This window comes from Cherax quadricarinatus, chromosome 71, assembly GCF_038502225.1.
Source record: "Cherax quadricarinatus isolate ZL_2023a chromosome 71, ASM3850222v1, whole genome shotgun sequence".
In the NCBI taxonomy this organism is placed as follows: Eukaryota; Metazoa; Arthropoda; class Malacostraca; order Decapoda; family Parastacidae; genus Cherax; species Cherax quadricarinatus.
The window spans coordinates 20,889,794-20,910,638 of record NC_091362.1 but is presented as its reverse complement, the minus strand read 5'-3'; the positions used below and the strand labels follow the sequence as shown (position 1 = coordinate 20,910,638).

The following is a 20,845-nucleotide window of genomic DNA, read 5'->3' as shown; positions in this document are numbered from 1 at the left end:
AATAATATAGAGTGCTGGATACGGCGTAAACTATCGTTGGCCGTATAATTCCTTTAAAAACAGATCAAAGGCACGGGATTTAAGGAAAATCCTGCTTACTGTGAGGTGGTACGGGAAATCAGATTACAGGAATTAAACGATAGATATTTTGATACGCGAATACCGCATTGCAGAATTTAAGAACAACTGACAATCAATAGGGGAGGTCGCCTGGCATTTTATCACCGGTTGGTATCCTGCTGTCAACCTGCGGGATAGTAACCTCTCTCTCTCTCTCTCTCTCTCTCTCTCTCTCTCTCTCTCTCTCTCTCTCTCTCTCTCTCTCTCTCTCTCTCTCTCTCTCTCTCTCTCTCTCTCTCTCTTTCTCTCTCTCTCTCTCTCTCTCTCTCTCTCTCTCTCTCTCTTTTTCTCTCTCTATCCATCCATGACGTGACGAGACGCGAGGAATGGCAGAGGAAGAGGCCGTAAAGAAGAGTACATAAAGAGTGAAAGAGGAAATGAAAAACAGAAGATAACGTAAAGAATGAAATGGGAAAAAACGGAAGTTAACGTAAATAACAAAATAAGAAAAAAAATAAGAGAGCATAAAGAACGGAAGATGAAGAACGGAGAAAGAATTAAAGAACGAGGAAGGAAGAACAGAAGAGGACCCGAAGAACGAAAGAGGACTCGAGGGGAAGAAATAAAACCCAGTGAAAACGTGAAAACGCAAAGAACGGAAGAGAACGTGACCAGGTGTGGTGATCACAGAGCTCGACCAGCGAGATCGTGTGGGCACTATTGCCCAGCACCTCACTGAAGGAAGCGGACTTCAACCCCATGGGAAAAAAAAAATCTTTCTTACCATGAACTCACTCTCTCACTCCGGTCACTGAACCTCCGCGTGTATCAGCGGTCGCAAGCATAGAGCCGATCGTACTGCCGGACAGGTCAGCAACACAAGTAGACAGTCATACCAACACTACTATCATTTTGTATTGTTTCTACACCATTTCGGATGTTCTTACAACATCATGACCCAAAATACTCCTGATTTAGCATAATTCAACGTTTTAGGTTGGGGTAAAGTTGGTTAATCATAAACCAAGTCTACAATGGATCAACCATCAATTAACCATACACAAATAAAGCGAAGAGGGTTTTTAGTTAGCCCAAAAAATATTCAGGATTCTTCTGTACTTCTGACTGAAGAATTTTCAACTAGATTTACGTGATTTAAAAGGACCCAAAACTCCCTCAAGAGAATGTCACCTCGAGGTAGTGCAAGCCTGGAGAAAACGTCGGAAAACACACGCATAGTATAAGGGAAGGTTTTGTTGAGAAAGATGAAGGGAGGATACCTTGATTGTTACCCTAATCATCACGTTAGGTCATTTTCACATGATTAGCTGAGTGTCAGTAATCTTTTCAGAATTTTTCGAACAATGAGAATACTAAAAGTTGCAGTAACACCGCCATGCAACATTGGTATCCATGTAGCGATATTATCCATGATGTACGACAACTGATACCTGATACCAGTCGATATATTTGATGGGCGGATCTGAGAGTACGTGCAAGCTGTGACTGTTGTATATGGTACTCTACGTTTTAGAGTACGCGTAAGCTGTGATTGTAGTGCGTGGTACTCTAAGTGCATCCCCCACCAGCTAACCCTTGCTGTGTACTATCTGTGCATCATTCAAGTAAAGGCTTCATGTTTATGTTATGGAGACAACTGCATTTCTTACAGTGTTGATGTGAGTGTCTGCCTCCTCCACCTGCCAATTACCACGAGTTACTTTGCTTCGAATATGTCATCTATCTTAGTCTCGTGGCGTATTTCTCGGGACCCTGATACCTTTCCCAGGGTCAGCAACCTTTCCCAGGACTTAAGGCGCATTTCCCAGTTATAGTTGATAATCCATATGGCACTTAACTCCTGGGTTAGGATAGTTCATTCTGGGTTAAGGTACTTGTCCTTTGTGTAGTCTTATTCTGCGTTTATGTCAGTCCTGGTGTACTCCAGTCATATTATTGCATCTCCCAAGACTTACCACTCTTTTTTTCTCTATAGGCCTCCTTCGGTTTTCAGGCCTATGAGGCTGCTAACTCTGTACCGCAACTCCCGTTAATCCTTAACCTTTTTTTTGTATCTTTTTCTAATGTGAAAGCCCCTGAACTCCCCTACCCTCCCCTGTCTTCCAAAGCAAAATAATGTACCTGCCTATGCCCTATGTACTCTCCCACAACCTATATACCGTCCTACAGCCTCTCAATTCCACCATCAGTGGAGCATCTGAGTTGCAAGTAACATCATGGTACAGGAGGCCAGGCAGACGCTCCCGGCACACTGGATGTATCAATGGATGTTTTACACTGATGTGAAGCGCAAGGTCCAGCCCACGCCTCGCCATGCCAAGCCGTGCAGTATGGGCGTGGCATCGCGAGATAGTGGGCGTGGCGGCCGTGCGCCATGTAGGTGTAGCACCGCTTCTGTGTGATGGGTATGTGCCCCCCCCCGGGCGACCTTGCCCGCCATCACCCGTATGTGCAGCGAGGCGCACGCCACGCCCGCACAGTAGCTGGTGTTGTGATGCGGGTGTCGCGTAGCGGCCCCGTCGCTCGGTACCCGCCTGCCCCCGGGTGGCAGGCGGGTGGCCTCCAGCGACGAGGGCGACTCGCAGGTGGCCCGTGAGGCCGCCCCTGGGGGAGCAGGGGATCGGGAGGGTTCAGCGCAATGACCGCAAGAATCACAGTGCCGCATGAGATCTGCACGCTCAAGGCATTCACAGCATCGCCTTGTGACGCCACATAATTGTGAGAGCCAGGCGTTTCTTGTTTAAAAAAAAAATATCTTCGGCGCGGCATCTATTTCTTTGCGTCACCTCGCTCTCTCCCTTCTACTGTGTGACAGGTGTCGCTTTCCTCTGCTTGTGTCGCTCCTCGGCGCCCGGCTCCCTGAGGCGCTCTTCCCGACTTTAACACCTTCATGGGACGACGACTATAAATCGAATGAAAATCTTAATGGGACTTTCCCGTATGGCTTTTATTGAGAAACTTAATGGGTTCTTCCTGTATAGTTTCCCCTGAAAAGCTTAATGGGTCCTTTCCGTATAACTTTTGTCGAGAAACTTAATGGGTCGTTCCCGTATAGTTTTCCTTGAAAAGCTTAATGGGTCCTTCCCGTACATCTTTTGTCAAAGAACTTAATGGGACCTTCCCGTTTAGTTTTCCTTAGAAAATCTTAATGGGTTCTTCCCGTGTGGTTTTCATTTGATAAGCTTGCCGTCGTCCCAGCGACTTTTGTAAGCCAATAAAGAATTCCTGGACGGTCTATCATGTCCACCTGCACTGTTCTTGGTAGAAGTTCTTCAGCAACTGATGACCTTGTGGCCTGACTCTGAAAAGAGGACACGATAGCCCTGAAGGCAGGGTCTCTCAAGTGTGGTGTGGCAGTACAGAGAATGTTACTGGCATTCCAAAACACGAGAACCTGTCCAGGAACTCTTATCTCAAGCAAATACTGTTATTTTCTTCCCTTTTTAATCGACTATTAAAAATGAGAGTAGGGCCTGTTTTTATTCTCTCTTTTAGGCAGATGCATATACATAGGCCAGAGAAGACTCAGTTAGCAATTAGAGAGCCAAGAATGCGGGGTTATTAGTACGACTGTGTGCGTAGTGAACTAATTAGTAGGCTAAGACTGGCGCGGTGCCGCCTGCCTGAGTGCTCCCTGGTTCACGAAATTCCCCCCACCACTTTGTCCACGCAATGCACCTCCTTTCTAAATTTATGCCTTCTTTTGTACGCATTCTGCTTGAAACTTAATTACTAACTGCATTATTTTCAGCTCGAGTATGCCATTTACACTCTTTAAATTATAATCACTTATTTTCTTTATTATTTATCCCCTTTCCTCACATATTACGAGCCCCTACATTATGCACGTCTCTAAAGCACGTGTATTTATCAGATAGTCTGTCTACACGTATGTTTTTGTAAGCTTTGACTAACATATTCGTCACCGAGTTATGTGAAGCTGAGGCAACCACACAACACCTAGAATCACCCAAAAATGATACACGAATGTTTGTCAGAAGCTTCCTTGCTAAAGAAATCATACAGCAAATCATAGAGAACCTCAACCTGTACAAGAAGAACAATAAATTTCAGTACAATGGTTGGAACAAGTCACAAATAACTCGCACTTAGTTGTGACTTGACAATGATCCAGCAGAGACAGACAGTCCCTCGTCATAATTTTCCTCTGCTAAGTGCGGATTATTTGAGAACTCCACTTGTACACTGGTATAGCAGCTCAAGGCAGGTTCGCTGACCACCACACAGGACTCATTAACGAAGTAAGCAGCGAGTAACGTCGTTGTTTGGAAGTAAATGACTGTTGGCACTGCTTAATTACTCCCTCCATTTCCTGTTGTATTCATAACATACATACATATGCTTACACACATATCTTCCTCTGAAGATATGTGTAAGCATATTCTCTATTTCCCATTTTCACTGTGGTATTCCTACATATTTACAATCACCGGTTTTATTGTGATTTTTTCCATACATGTGTGTTCACTATTACTGGGCTCTGGGACCTGACATCCACCAAGTCGGGGTGCTTACCCCCCTCACTACCATTTCTCCTCTAGTATATCGATCCAAAAAGCGATTTTTGCTAATTTATTTTTTTGTATTGAACAATCATTTGTCAAATTATTTTATTATTTCTAAATACAATTTATCGTAAAAAAAAAGCTTAATTTTTAAGTTGCACGCTTCCTTAACCTCAACAGTGTGTATCTGTGTGTTAAATTATCTATTTATGTTACCACACCAACCAAACCTTTTTATATTACACGTTTTTGCTCTTACACGGACAGAAATGCTTCAGAGTTGAAGCTCCATCGCCCAGGCTGCTGCTATACTCAAACTGCATTTCGATATGAACATTTCTCACAAATTGTAAAAGACAGCTCAAATTACACCCCCCAAAATTTTATGGTCTAACCCAATTAGACAAACAGAGATTTCTAACAGGTTTGTTCCTTTGTGTAGAGAATGGCTAGCGGAAAACATGTTACTAAAGAACAGTTAAAAAAGTAGACAAAGATATATATATATATATATATATATATATATATATATATATATATATATATATATATATATATATATATATATATATATATATATATATATATATATTTAATTACCTTTAACGGTAATTAAAATAATCTTAGTTATAGACAGCCAAGCTATATAATCTCTCTTTATTGATCACAAATAATATTAGAAGTGATAACTGTTAATAACTATCAAACTAGGCTTATGCACGCAGTAATCAGGCAAATTTTGGAAGCGATTAGAATGATTACTTGGAAAGAATGATTCAGTTATAATTAGAGAAAGTAAATGTAAGAAAATGTGGTCAATGTTTTTATTTAACATTAATTGTACAGTTATAAGGAGGCTTTGTTGTATTAATGTAAAAGAGAGAGAAAGAGAAAGAGAGAGAGAGAGAGAGAGAGAGAGAGAGAGAGAGAGAGAGAGAGAGAGAGAGAGAGAGAGAGAGAGAGAGAGAGAGAGAGAGAGAGAGAGAGAGAGAGAGAGAGAGAGAGCTGATGCACGTAACAGCTCTTACTTTGTAAATAAAGTTAGGAACCATGTAAAACCCTATGTAAAAGAGAGAGAGAGAGAGAGAGAGAGAGAGAAAGAGAATAATGTAAACAAATAAAGTCCAGTGAATTATTTTTTAAATTTTATAATATATTCAGATAGTTACCCACCTGGTGGTACTTGTGATAGTCCACTACTATTACAGTACTATCAAAACTACTACCATCACTGCTACTTCTACTATTTCTACTGTATCTACCTCTGCAACATTAACTACTACTACTATTACTACTACAGCAGCTGCTACCACTACTACTTCTACTACTACTACGTCTACGTTCACTACTACTACAAGGATTACTATTATTACTACGACTACAACTACGGTTACAACTACTACTGTCGATGCACCGATTTCTAATATTTCTAATGTCACTACTACTACTACTACTACTACTACTACTACTACTACTACTACCACTACTGCTACTACTACTATTACTACTACTATTGCTGTTGTTGCAATTACTACTACTATTACCACTACTACCACTATTATTCCTACTAAAATGATTAATAATAATATTTATGTTGCGGTTATAACATCTGCTACTATTACTACTACTACTATTATTACTACTACTATTACTACTACTGCTATTATTACTACTACTATTGTATTTCTGTTATTATAACTACTGCTAGTACTACTACTGCTGCTTCTACTGTTGCTACTAATACTGCCACTACTATTACTACTAGTACTACTACTACTACTACTATTGATACTACTGCTACTACTAAACTACTGTTATTGCTACTGCTACTACTACTACTACTACTACTACTACTACTACTACTACTACTACTACTACTACTACTACTACTACTACTGTTGTTGTTGCTACTGACACAACTTCTACTTATTATACTACTTCAACAACTACTACTATTACTAGTACTGTTATAATTATTATTATTACTGCTCCTACTACTACTACTATTATTACTACTTCTGCTAGCACTGTTATTATTACTACTATTGTTGCTACTGCTACTACTATTACTACTACCACTATCATTATCAACACTGCTATTATTACCACTATTACTACTACAACTACTACTGTGACTACTACTACTACTACTGTGACTACTACTACTGTGACTACTACTACTACTGTGACTACTAGTGCTACTACTACTGTGACTGTTACTACTATTGTGGCTACTAGTGCTACTACTACTGTGGCTACTACTACTATTGTGGCTACTAGTGCTACTACTACTGTGGCTACTACTACTACTGTGACTACTAGTGCTACTACTACTGTGACTACTAGTGCTACTACTACTGTGACTATTACTACTACTCGACTATACTATACTACTTCTACTATTACTACTAATATGCTGCTACTACTCCTACTACTACTACTGCTGCTGCTACTGTGGTTGCTGCTGCTGTGACTGCTGCTGCTGCTGCTGTGGCTGCTGCTGCTGTGAATGCTGCTGCTGTGACTGCTGCTGCTGCTGTGACTGCTGCTGATGCTGTGACTGCTGCTGCTGCTGTGGCTGCTGCTGCTGTGGCTGCTGCTGCTGTGAATGCTGCTGCTGTGACTGCTGCTGCTGCTGTGACAGCTGCTGCTGCTGTGACTGCTGCTGCTGCTGTGACTGCTGCTGCTGCTGTGACTGCTGCTGCTGCTGTGGCTGCTGCTGCTGTGGCTGCTGCTGCTGTGGCTGCTGCTGCCGTGGCTGCTGTGGCTACTGCTGCTGTGGCTACTGCTGCTGTGGCTACTGCTGCTGTGGCTACTGCTGCTGTGGCTACTGCTGCTGTGGCTACTGCTGCTGTGGCTACTGCTGCTGTGGCTACTGCTGCTGTGGCTACTGCTGCTACTGTGGTTGCTTCTTCTGTGACTGCTGCTGCTGCTGCTGTGGCTGCTGCTGCTGTTGCTGTGGCTGCTGCTGCTACTGTGGTTGCTGCTGCTGTGGCTGATGCTGCTGCTGTGACTGCTGCTGCTGCTGTGGCTGATGCTGCTGCTGTGACTGCTGCTGCTGCTGTGACTGCTGCTGCTGCTGTGGCTGCTGCTGTGGCTGCTGCTGCTGTGACTGCTGCTGCTACTCTGGTTGCTGCTGCTGTGACTGCTGCTGCTGCTGTGGCTGCTGCTGCTGTGGCTGCTGCTGTGGCTGCTGCTGCTGCTGTTGTGGCTGCTGCTACTGCTGTTGTGGCTGCTGCTGCTGTGGCTGCTGCTGCTGTGACTGCTGCTGCTGCTGCTGTGGCTGCTGCTACTGCTGTTGTGGCTGCTGCTACTGCTGCTGTGGCTGCTGCTGCTGTGGCTGCTGCTGCTGCTGCTGTGGCTGCTGCTACTGCTGTTGTGGCTGCTGCTACTGCTGTTGTGGCTGCTGCTGCTGTGGCTGCTGCTACAGTAGCTGCTGCTGCTACTGTGGCTGCTGCTGCTGTGACTTCTGCTGCTACTGTGGCTGCTGCTGCTGTGACTGCTGCTGCTACTGTGGCTGCTGCTGCAGTGGTTGCTGCTGATGTGACTGCTGCTGCTACTGTGGCTGCTGCTAAAGTGGCTGCTGCTGCTGTTGTGGCTGCTGCTGCTGTTGTGGCTGCTGCTGCTGTGGCTGCTGCTGCTGTGACTGCTGCTGCTGCTGCTGCTCCTGCTGCTGTGGCTGCTGCTACAGTGGCTGCTGCTGTTGTTGTGGCTGCTGCTGCTGTGGCTGTTGCTGCTGTGACTGCTGCTGCTGCTGTGGCTGCTGCTACAGTGGCTGCTGCTGCTGTTGTGGCTGCTGCTGCTGTGGCTGCTGCTGCTGTGACTGCTGCTGCTTTTGTGGCTGCTGCTGCTGTGGCTGCTGCTGCTGTGACTGCTGCTGCTGTTGTTGTGGCTGCTGCTGCTGTGGCTGCTGCTGCTGTGACTGCTGCTGCTGCTGCTGCTGTGGCTGCTGCTACAGTGGCTGCTGCTGCTGTTGTGGCTGCTGCTGCTGCTGTGGCTGCTGCTGCTGTGGCTGCTGCTGCTGTGGCTGCTGCTGTTATTGTGGCTGATGCTGCTGTGGTTGCTGCTACTGTGGCTGCTGCTGCTGTGGCTGCTGCTGATGTGGCTGCTGCCGCTGCTGCTGCTGTGGCTGCTGCTGTTGTGGCTAGTGTTGATATGGCTGCTGCTGCTGCTGCTGCTGCTGTGGCTGCTGCTGTTGTGGCTAGTGCTGATGTGGCTGCTGCTGCTGCTGCTGCTGCTACTGTGGCTGCTGATGATGTGGCTGCTGCTGCTGTTGTGGCTGCTGCTGATGTGGCTGCTGCTGTTGTGGCTGCTGCTGCTGCTGCTGCTGCTACTGTGGCTGCTGATGATGTGGCTGCTGCTGCTGTTGTGGCTGCTGCTGTTGTGGCTAGTGCTGATGTGGCTGCTGCTGCTGCTGCTGCTGCTACTGTGGCTGCTGATGATGTGGCTGCTGCTGCTGTTGTGGCTGCTGCTGATGTGGCTGCTGCTGCTGCTGTGGCTGCTGCTGATGTGGCTGCTGCTGTTGTGGCTAGTGCTGATGTGGCTGCTGCTGCTGCTGCTGCTGTGGCTGCTGCTGCTGCTGCTGTGGCTGCTGCTGATGTGGCTGCTGCTGCTGTGGCTGCTGCTGTTGTGGCTGCTGCTGCTGCTGTTGGTGTTGCTTTAGCTCTTGTTGCTCCAGCTGGTGTTGCTCCAGCTGGTGTTCAGCTGGTGTTCAGCTGATGTTGCTCCAGCTGGTGTTGCTCCAGCTGGTGTTGCTTCAGCTGGTATCGCTCCAGCTGGTGTTGCTCCAGCTGGTGTTGCTCCAGCTGGTGTTGCTCCAGCTGGTGTTGCTCCAGCTGGTGTTGCTCCAGCTGGTGTTGCTCCAGCTGGTGTTGCTCCAGCTGGTGTTCAGCTGGTGTTGCTCCAGCTGGTGTTGCTCCAGCTGGTATTGCTCCAGCTGGTGTTGCTCCAGCTGGTGTTGCTCCAGCTGGTGTTGCTCCAGCTGGTGTTGCTCCAGCTGGTATTGCTCCAGCTGGTGTTGCTCCAGCTGGTATTGCTCCAGCTGGTGTTGCTCCAGCTGGTGTTGCTCCAGCTGGTATTGCTCCAGCTGGTGTTCCTGTTCCTGTTAATTCTACTCTTCTCCTTCTAATTAATTTACATCTAATACCATTGTTATTCCTAGTAGTAATTCTTTCATTTCCTTTATTACGTTATTACTTCTCCTTATTAGAGCAATAAAAATGTATTTTAATTTATAAAAAAGCCTCGAATTTTTTATTTAGCCAATGTAAAGAAATAAAAATCTGGAAATTATGCAGAAAAGTAATCATTCTATTCAACGTAATCTATGCAATAAATTATATTTTTACAGACTTTATTGACAAAATTAAAAGAAAATCCAATTATTTTTTTTTATTTTCTTGACAAAATTTAAAGATTATGTCTAAGGGATTTTTTTTTTTTTTTTTTTTTGGGGGGGGGGTTGAAAAATAACAAGTTTTCCGAATAGCCATGAGTTTGGAGGGGTAGCGGCGGCCTGTTGGTAGTTGAAGTTGCTGCCTTGCCCACCCTGGTGCCCAGACTGACTGCATCAGGCAGGGCAAGTGCAGCAGCAGTAGTAGTAGTAGTAGGGTCCCGTAAGAGAACTGTACCCAGAGATAGAGAACCTGGTCCTAGAGCCAGGGAGCACTCGGATGACCGTGTGGGTTCTCTGGTTTCCACAGGTACTGGCTGTGATCTCCGTGATCTTCATCGTCATGTCGACGCTCGCTCTTGTGCTCAACACGGTGCCCAGTTTTCAGGGTCCCGAGCAAGGAGACAATGAAAAACTAGCCATGGTGGAGGCGGTATGCATTACATGGTTCACGCTAGAGTACGTCTTGCGGTTCGCCGCAAGCCCCAACAAGTGGAAATTCTTTAAAGGCGCAATGAATGTTATAGACCTGCTTGCCATTCTACCCTACTTCGTTTCCTTGTTCCTTATCGAGTCAAACAAACACACAGACCAGTTCCAAGACGTGAGAAGGATCGTTCAGATCTTCAGAATTATGAGAATTCTTAGAATTCTAAAGCTTGCCCGACATTCAACGGGTCTCCAAAGCTTGGGATTTACTCTGAAAAATTCATACAAAGAGTTAGGTTTGTTGATGTTGTTTTTAGCCATGGGCGTGTTAATCTTTTCGAGCCTCTGCTATTTTGCGGAAAAAGACGAAAATCCTGTGTACAAAAGTATACCCGAGACTTTCTGGTGGGCGGGTATTACCATGACGACAGTGGGATATGGAGATATGTATCCTATTACGCCACTCGGCAAGGTGATCGGATCCGTGTGTTGTATCTGTGGTGTGCTGGTCATTGCGCTGCCCATCCCTATCATCGTCAACAACTTCGCCGAGTTCTACAAGAACCAGATGCGACGGGAGAAGGCCCTCAAGCGACGCGAGGCCCTAGAGAGAGCCAAGAGAGAGGGATCCATCGTGTCCTTCCATCATGTTAACCTCCGTGACGCCTTCGCCAAGTCCATGGACCTGATAGACGTCATTGTGGACACAGGTAGCGTTGCCCGCTCGCTGCTGGGGTCGCGGGGCGGGGGCTCCCTTCGTGGGCCCTCCCTGGGGCGCTCACAGTCCCCCACGGGGGGCTCACACCGCTACTCCAAGGTAGCGCAGGTGGTCCCCCCTGATGTAGCGTCGGTGTCGTCTCACGACGCCTCCCCAGATAACTCCCCCTGAGCCACTGCCTTACAAGGATTTATCCACCACATTCAACCTACCAACCATGCGTTACGCTCCTACCTGTGACGCAATGAAATCACAGTAAACAGGTGATATCACAATACGTAGAACGACCACTGTGAAAAAATATGAACTTCCAAGCGCATTCGTAATTTCCTCATATGTAATAATGTGAGAAATCACGAAAGCGCTTGGACGTACACTATTTTTTCACAGTGGTTGTTTTGCACTCTTCCCTGTGCTGCCCACAGCACACCCGAACGTAATCCACCTCATCAACAAATTACACACCAATGTCATCATCCACCAGGTACACTACTCTTCACACCATCCACCAGAATACCCAACTGTTTTTACATCCTCAAGGTATGCCACTCCCTTCATCCACCTCTAAGGTCATCTATGCCATAACTAGCTCTTACAAACCAACATTATCTAAACCTCCTTGAACCGACACAAGAAAATAACTAAACTGTAGCTACAATTATATCCATCTAGACGCAATTTCCAGAAATGACATCTCATCAAAGCATAATTTCCAGAAACAACATTGCTGAATGAGTTCACAAATAAATAATTTATGTTATGACTGCCACTGTTGACCTGTGTTGTAACCTTTGTAAACATCTACTGAACGTATGATATGGTGAGGAATGGTACACGGGGTTCAGAGAATATTGACTCATGACGCTTCGCTCTAAGTGGAGCTTTATCACGTCATGAGGTTACTAACGCTAACTTCCAAGCGGCTATCAACGGCAACTTTACTTTTCTAACGGCAGCTATCAGCGGCGACTTCACTTTTCTAACAGCGGCTATCAACAGCAACTTCACTTTTCTAACGGCAACTATCAGCGGCGACTGATAGTTGCAGCTGATAGATGCCTGTAACAACATAGATAGATGCCTGTAACAACACCTTTGTCAACAGATTAAACTTAAAATGGAATGAGGGGGAGAAAATTGACGAGGATTTGGCGAAGCATTATACAGAGCGAAATGTTGTCACGTTTTAGTCTCGTAGTGTACCTGTCTCAGTCTTCCTCAATACTAGATATAGTCTTATGTTTCTTGGTTTACTTTATCTTATTATAAGGCGGTTTACCTGGGTAAACATAGCTTTTTCAATGTCACTTTCAATCATGTTTTGCACATTTTCATCACTTGCTCTCACATTTTTTCACTTTCCCCTCACGTTACATCACTTTCTCTCGCGTTCTACCACTTCCTCTCACGTTCCATCACTTTCACTCACGTTTCATCACTGTCTCTCACGTTCCATCACTTCCTCTCACGTTCCATCACTTTCTCTCATGTTCCATCACTTTCTCTGAAAATTTTCACCCGCTAACCTCTTTCATTTCACTGTCTCCAGAACAGTCTTCATACAGCACTATCATACAACACTCTCATACAACACTCATACAACACTGTCTCCCACAACCATAAATTCCGGGAGACGTTCAGTATAGGACTTTAGGGGATAATTAAATACTTCACAAGGTCCTCGTCTAGCACCACAATGTCCTCTCATACATGTACCTCATTGTACTCATACAATAATGTACTCCCATGCAACAGGTACCATAATGTACTCTGGCAAGACACTTCGATACCTTGTATTACCCAGCAGTACTCTTAGTACTAGTAGTACTAGTAGTACTAGTCTTGATAGTCACACCCTATACCCACGTCTCTGTGTATAACATTGTATATACATAACTCATTAACATATCGTATACATTATACACTAGCACTTCATATTAGAGACCATATCATGTATAAAATAAATAAATCAAGCATTAGAATTTATTTCACAAGACGGCTATTTTTTAACTCAGTGACACAATTTACACTAACAATACCAATACAAAATAAGGCAGAAATTAAGATCTTGCCCATGAAAAGGTCAATGTCTCTTCCTCTCATCCTCAGCTCAGGTGTGCAAAGGAAGGTACTCATCTGCCACTCACTTGCACTCAAGTACCTTGTCACAGAGTACTTGAGTGAGGGAGCAAGTGTCAACATCATCAGTGTAGGATCAATATCCTTGTAGATATAATGTTTATAGCATCTTTCAAATTATATATTTCTATATATGTATGTATATATATATTAACATCAACCTTGGGTATTATGGGAAAACTGCTTTCTCCTCATTTTCCTAATGATTTACTACCCGCCTACTTACAGCATATGCTGATTCATATTATAATGCTGCTCCCTGTAACAGAGTGATGGGTTGCCTGAGCCTTTGGGTAGATCAGACGGGACTAACATTACTGTTATGAGCTGACCGGCCATGTTATCATGTGTGTGTTCGTTAGAGATGGTGTTGCTACTGCCGATACTATCAACATAACTGTTACTACAACTACTACAACAGCAACAAGTAGCTTCTCCACCACAACACTCATACACACTACTATCACCCTATCACCCTTCGCCACACACTTCCCCCACCATCACCTAGACGAATACACACAGACGGTGCATAACTGCCAAGCCCGTTGTTAACATACAAGGATCACCATAACAACACACATGCACACACTGATCGCCATAACAACACACACACACACACACACACACACACACACACGCACCAAAATCATATAATCCAGCAAAAAAATAATTAGCTAACTTGCATATGTAAATCCTGGCAAATGTAATTAATAATGGGAATTCCTGGTGAAATATAGCAGGCCGAGGAGGCGGGAGTAGGAAGGGGAGGCTTCGAAAGATGACAGGTTAGAATGTACGCCCAACTGAAGCCAAGGTACACAAACAGTGCCAGGTGTATTGAATGCCCCACTGGTGCCAAGAATTAACTCAGTGCCAGCTGGACTGGACGTAACTTGGCTCCAGGAACACTAGAGCATGTCTCACTAATTATGTAGACTTTTTTTGTTCATCATTTTAAATACACTATATAATGCACAAATATTAACACGGTTTTTATAAGTTTTTTCTCTTCCTAAATCCTAATTTCATGGAACACATTTCCCTCCAACTAATGCAACTAATATCGGCTCCAGTATATATATATACACACACAGACGGTCAAGCCCATTTGCTTCCTGAATCTACATTCACTTGTTTCAGCACTTGGGGAATGGGTGGCAGACTCCATCCTAGGGAAGGAAGGGAAGCTCCACCTCCCTGTATCGAGAGCCCTTAACCACCATTAAGGGTCTTAGACCAACAGGTTCCCACATAACTATTTGAAAAAGACCGAAACAAGTGAATGTAGTGGAAAAGAATAAGGCAACTTAACATAACATATATGTATATATATATATATATATATATATATATATATATATATATATATATATATATATATATATATATATATATATATATATATATATATATATATATATATATATATATATATATATATATATGTCGGTTATTTGGATAGGGGGTCTTGATAATTAAAGATCAATTGCTAACATTGTATATAAGACAAACACTTCCCATGCGATGCTCTTTGCCAAGTGGTAATGTGTGTACACACAACTTATTTCCCATACCATTGTAAATATAATCTCATCACCACAAAACCAGAGATAGAAAAAAAATTACGGAGGAAATGAGGTTTTCCTTAAAAGTAGTAGTATCCCTCTGGAGTCAATGGGTATCCCCGTCTAAGCACAGTGTCCTCAGCACAGTGGAACGTGAGTTTAGCCACCTGAGCACAGAGTGTCGCAAGGGGAGGCATGTTCGCAAGTCTTTACATGTCTTCTTTCTAAATAATTTAAAAGATACTTCGTTCTGAATGCTGTTGACTCTCATGTGATTCATCAGGCTGAGAAATCTCAATTAAATTGTGAAAAAATCTTCATTTTAATGGAGCCAGGCAATTAAAAGCCTATTTAAAGGCCTATTAATAGCCTCTAGGGCGGATTAATTACTGTCTAGTACCTGTTTATCATTTTCTAGTTGGCAGTTAAGGACTCATTAGTCATTTAATTGCTGGCTAGTGCTAATTAATAGCTTCTAGTACAGATAATTGACTGTCTAGTACCAAATGGTTGTTGTCTAGTGACAATCAGTTATGGTCTACTGCAAGTTAATTCTTGTCTAGAGTTTATTAATGGTTATCTAGTGCCCTGCAATGGCTGACTAGTGCCAATTAATGGTTTATCTAGTGCCAATTAATGCTTGTCTAGTGGTAATTAATGGTTGTCTAGTGCCAATTAATGGTTGTCTAGTGCCAATTAATGGTTAACTAGTGCCAATTAATAGGTATTTAGTGCCAATTAATGGCCGCCAGGTACCAGTTAACGACAGTATAGCGCCAGTTATTTGGTTAATACAAAAATAGTCTTCTAGTTGCAACTGGTGGAAGTCTAGAGTCAATTAATGAAATCTAGCACAGATGTAATGACTGTCTAGTATTGATTAATGGCTGACTAGAACTAATTAATGGCTAACTAATTCAAATTTCTTTTATGTCGTTTACGTAGGAGAGATTTAGCCTTTTGTGCCCCTGTTTATAATGTTTAGCGTCTTTGTTAGAGGACTTTAAAAAGGTGAAACTCATTGAGTTAGTCATTTCCTAGCTTCGTTGTTATTTCTCTTTAATAAAATCAATATTATAATGTTTTTTTTGGCCACAAGAAATATGATTTTTAGATTTTTTAAAAAAAAATGCTTTAACCTTTGGCCTAAAGTCTGATGACATATATAATTTTAAAAGACTCATATAAATAATGACATAAATATATTTCTCTTAGACTAAGACTTTTTCCACTGTCATTGTTTCACTGTGTACTTCTGGTCACTAGATGGAGGTATAAATAAAGTGTGACTTTTATATAATTCTCTCTCTCATTTGTCCACCATAGGAGCTAATTAGCCACCAAGGTACCCAATCTTCGTGGTATGATAATATGAAGGTACGAGGCTACGTACCAAACATATATGGAGCTCGGGGATAGGTACTGACATACTAAGAGACAATATCGTGACATCTGTAACACAATTTTCACCACCCCACACATTTGTGCAGTAACATTTAAAAAATTACTAAGATTCTTACATCTCAAAGACAATATTTCGATTTTGCAGAGTCGACTGTATTGCAGACAAAATGGGTGAATAATTCTGTCACTTCTAGTTGCCAGCACCTTGTTCACTCGACTAGATCTAGACCTCCTCTAGAGTTGTATACGGTACTTTCCATTGAATGGACTTTTAAGGCGGTTTGCCTGTAACTCTTAGAGATTGGTGCACCAAATTTCCTGTAAAACAAGCTTATCTTAACTGAGCTTAGTTATGGCTGGTCACTTGTTAGTTTTAGATTTCTTTGCATATTGCTCAAGTACTGTAAAGGTAATTTTGATGATCAATGGGAATGCAGTTGCAATATTTCTACGCATTTTTTGGCGCCCAGTGAAGCATTACGATTGTTATTACATAATGAATATTATTTGAAAAGGTTAAATTAGTGGTCCCTTAGCGCCAGTAGACAAAAGTGTTTGCAACAGTATATATATATTGGCCTAGATATTAAAAAAAAGAATTATGACGGAAAGCAGATTTCTAAATACATTGGTCTAATGATTTTTTCTTATAGATGGATAGTTGCTCATGATGTTCCAAAATAGTTTGCATCCGGTACTCCTCTTTCCTACCCGTACGAACCTAAAATAAAATATTTAATATGAAGGTGTTTCGTTTTTGTAGACTCTCCTGTGAATCAAATCCCTTTTGTTCTGATGCGTTTTTGTTATTTTTATTTTATTTCCCATGGAGTACTTTTGTGTTTGTGGAAACCATATTTTAATTATTATTTTCCTGTAGTCCTGCACACGGCACTGTCACCCTGTGTTAACAAATTCCCTCAGCATTTATTCTGAAAGAAATATTTACCAGGCAAGTCTACTGCACTAATTGTTACTAGCATCAACAATGTATTTATCACAGTAAGCAAGGAGTTAGTGTCTCTCTCTCTCTTTCCATGAATAAATGCCAGTGTCTTTGCAAATTGCATAGACACGACAAAGAACAAGCATGCAATGTTTTTTAATTTTGACGGTAGTGGTGCTGTCTCTCTGTGCTTCTCAGAGGATGACTCTCACTGTTGTAGATTAATATGTGTCGTGTTTCAGGTGATACATATTTTTTTCTTTTGGCCTCACCTTAATTTATTCTTTACTCATTTCCTTTCTCTCTATTGCAGGCTTGAACCCGGTTCTTCTAATTGTCTAAAGTTATCAGAGTGAACAAAATCACCCCCCCCATCCCCATTGTTTTTGGACGGTCTGGACAAGACATTAATGATTTTTTTGATTTGGAGATGTAGCCGAGTTTAATCTTATATATGAAGGAAGGAAATGAACTAAGCAGATGTCGAACTCTTGTTTTTGTTTATTAATTGATTTCATAGTACAAAAAATGTATATTGATACTTATATTGGCACATTTTTATTAATTAAAAACTCAGTTCGACGTATGTCCTTAATGGGATTCACATTTTTGTAAAAATTTACTGTTCAGAGCAACGAGTGTATAATACCCTGTATATTGAATTTAATGCTATTATTTTCACAAGTAGAGTAACCATTTCTTTTATTTGATTAAAAAATAAATATTTTTAGACCTTGATAGTTTTATGTAACTTGTGGATGGTTTCCTTTCATTTTGATTTAGTTGGTCTAGTTTTGTAGTTAGTTACCGCGGCATGAATGCTCGGGGATGGTTGAGGCCTGGGAGCTTGGCCTGCCACTCCTGGTCACTGCATGACTCCTGACTTGACCAACAAGTCTACTCGAAGCTCATCTCACGAAGTAGTAGAGGGTAGCCCTGCCTAGAGTCCTCTAGTTGCATCCCCAGCCCGTGATTGTTGAGATGGTGATATTTTTCTGTTTCTCGCTGGTATAGGTCACAACATGTCCCAGGCAGATGCCAACTCGGTGGCTGGGGAGTCGATGCGTGCCGGGCAGACAGGTACAGGCTGCTACAAGAACCACGAGCATCACATGGGTCGCCTGCAGAAGGAGGCGCAGCAGGGGGGGGAGAGCGGTGACCCGGGGGTGATCACTAACCCCCCAGCACCTAATATACTCGACCTCCCGGCCACCGAGGACCACCGACCACCACCATCACCAGACTACCAGACTCCGGTAAGTCCACCCCTCCCCCCCATTACCCTTCCCTCCTTCCCTTCCAGCCTGTGGTCACCCCTTTTTACATGGGTCCTTCACTACCTTTCCCTCTATGGACACCTAACCCTCTCCCCTCTATCTCTCTTTCTCTCCCTCGTTGTTTACAACCTTCTAATATTTTCATTGTTTACCCTCGTGCACTCCTTCACCTATTCCTTTAAGTCTCCCGCATTTGTGCTATCCTTCCTCTTTGCTACTCTTCCATATCTTTATTTCCGAAAGCCTAATGCAGTTCTTAGGTCAGACATTGTCTTGTACATTTAAATTTCACTGACTGATTTATTGTCCTGTATATATATATATATATATATATATATATATATATATATATATATATATATATATATATATATATATATATATATATATACATCTTTTTTTTTGCATGGAAGAATGTTGATTGTCTGTGCTTCCTCATTTGCCAGAACGACGCAGAAGGTCGTGAGGATCATGCCACTTACTCGTAATACTGAATGTTTATATTTTATCCCCCCTCCTCTTAGACATCTTCCTGTCATGTGAACGATCTTGGAGACCTGTCACTGAACCAACACATCAGTGTCTGAAGACTAACAACTAACCCAGATTTCCCTTTTAACATAATTATTTTTATTCAGTCCACACACACACACACACACACACACACACACACACACACACACATATATATATATATATATATATATATATATATATATATATATATATATATATATATATATATATATATATATATATATATATATATATATATGTGTGTTTTAAGTACACTACCGGCTACCAAGTGCTCAGTGTGTACATCGTATATATTACTGTGCAAACATACAAGGTTCATTTGTGTAGGCAACACCCTAGGCAGAAGACGTTCCTGCTTGACGTATGAGAAAGAGTATGCTTGGTATGCTCACCATGGTCCCCCCCAGACATACTCTTATTAACTGTGTTTGTGGCACTAAGGTATTGCCTCGTGTATATGTGTGTGGCCTTGTGTGGCCCTGTGTGGCCCTGTGTGGCCTTCTTCCTGTACTGTGCTGCTGCTGCTGCTGCTGCTGCCCATGCTCAATCTGTAAAAATGTTATTATATCAACTTTCATGGTAGTAAGCTTCATACAACTTACCTGACATCACAACCTACTTAACACTGCTGTTGATTGCAACATACTTGACATCACTGTAATGTATTTTATACCATTTAATGTCCCTTTAATACCATTTAATGTTCCTCATAATTTTTACATTAGTGTCCCTTATAAATCCATATTACATGAGACTCTTCTCGTTTTCTTTATTCAATCTTACTGTAATTTACCCTTCCCTAATATCAACTGTAATATAATATTCCTTCTTGTAATATTTTCATTTTCGTAATTTTCTTCTAGTGTTCGGAGTACTCAATAGTACACCTGGCACTATCTTCTAGATTACTACCCTGACGTTACTGTAGTATCAGTAGTAGTAGCCCTTCCGAATCTATTTTTTCCCTACGATTAGTATACTATTCCTACTTCTGTGGGACGACTATTGTATTACAGTGCTATCCTGTCACTACATCACGATCCTTACCTATACTTATGCAGTTTTTGTGAGCTTGGTGTCACTTTCCTGACCTTACAATACCGTCTATCGTGGATTTTCCAGGCATCATGTTGCTGGTTCCCTGCTACCTCCCTCACCCTGTGTTAACGTAGTCCCTGCTGCTTCTCACGCTACCTCCCTCACCCTGTGCTAACGTAGCCCCTGCTGCTTCTCACGCTACCTCCCTCACCCTGTGTTAACGTAGCCCCTGCTGTTTCTCACGCTACCTCCCTCACCCTGTGTTAACGTAGCCCCTGCTGCTTCTCACGCTACCTCCCTCACCCTATGTTAACGAAGCCTCTGCTGCTTCTCACGCTACATCCCTCACCCTGTGTTAACGTAGCCCCTGCTGTTTCTCAAGCTACCTCCCTCACCCTGTGTTAACGTAGCCCCTGCAGCTTCTCACGCTTCCTCCCTCACCCTGTGTTAACGTAGTCCCTGCAGCTTCTCACGCTTCCTCCCTCACCCTGTGTTAACGTAGCCCCTGCTGCTTCTCACGCTACCTCCCTCACCCTGTGTTAACGTAGCCCCTGCTGCTTCTCACGCTACCTCCCTCACCCTGTGTTAACGTAGAGCCTGCTGCTTCTCACGCTACCTCCCTCACCCTGTGTTAACGTAGCCCCTGCTGTTTCTCAAGCTACCTCCCTAACCCTGTGTTAACGTAGCCCCTGCTGTTTCTCACGCTACCTCCCTCACCCTATGTTAACGTAGCCCCTGCTGCTTCTCACGCTACCTCCCTCACCCTATGTTAACGTAGCCCCTGCTGTTTCTC

The 20,845-nt window shown here is 43.0% G+C and overlaps 1 protein-coding gene across 7 annotated transcripts in view; it reads left to right on the top strand.

Moving 5' to 3' along the window:
* Shab (Shaker cognate b) overlaps positions 1–20,845 on the top strand; it is a 260,520-nt gene that overhangs the window by 156,539 nt on the left and 83,136 nt on the right. For all 7 annotated transcript variants that reach the window (XM_070100118.1, XM_070100116.1, XM_070100117.1 and 4 more), the window contains 2 exons: positions 10,310–11,138; positions 18,215–18,456. In XM_070100118.1, the coding sequence (XP_069956219.1) occupies positions 10,310–11,138; positions 18,215–18,456 (1,071 nt within the window). The remainder of the gene's footprint in view (positions 1–10,309; positions 11,139–18,214; positions 18,457–20,845) is intronic.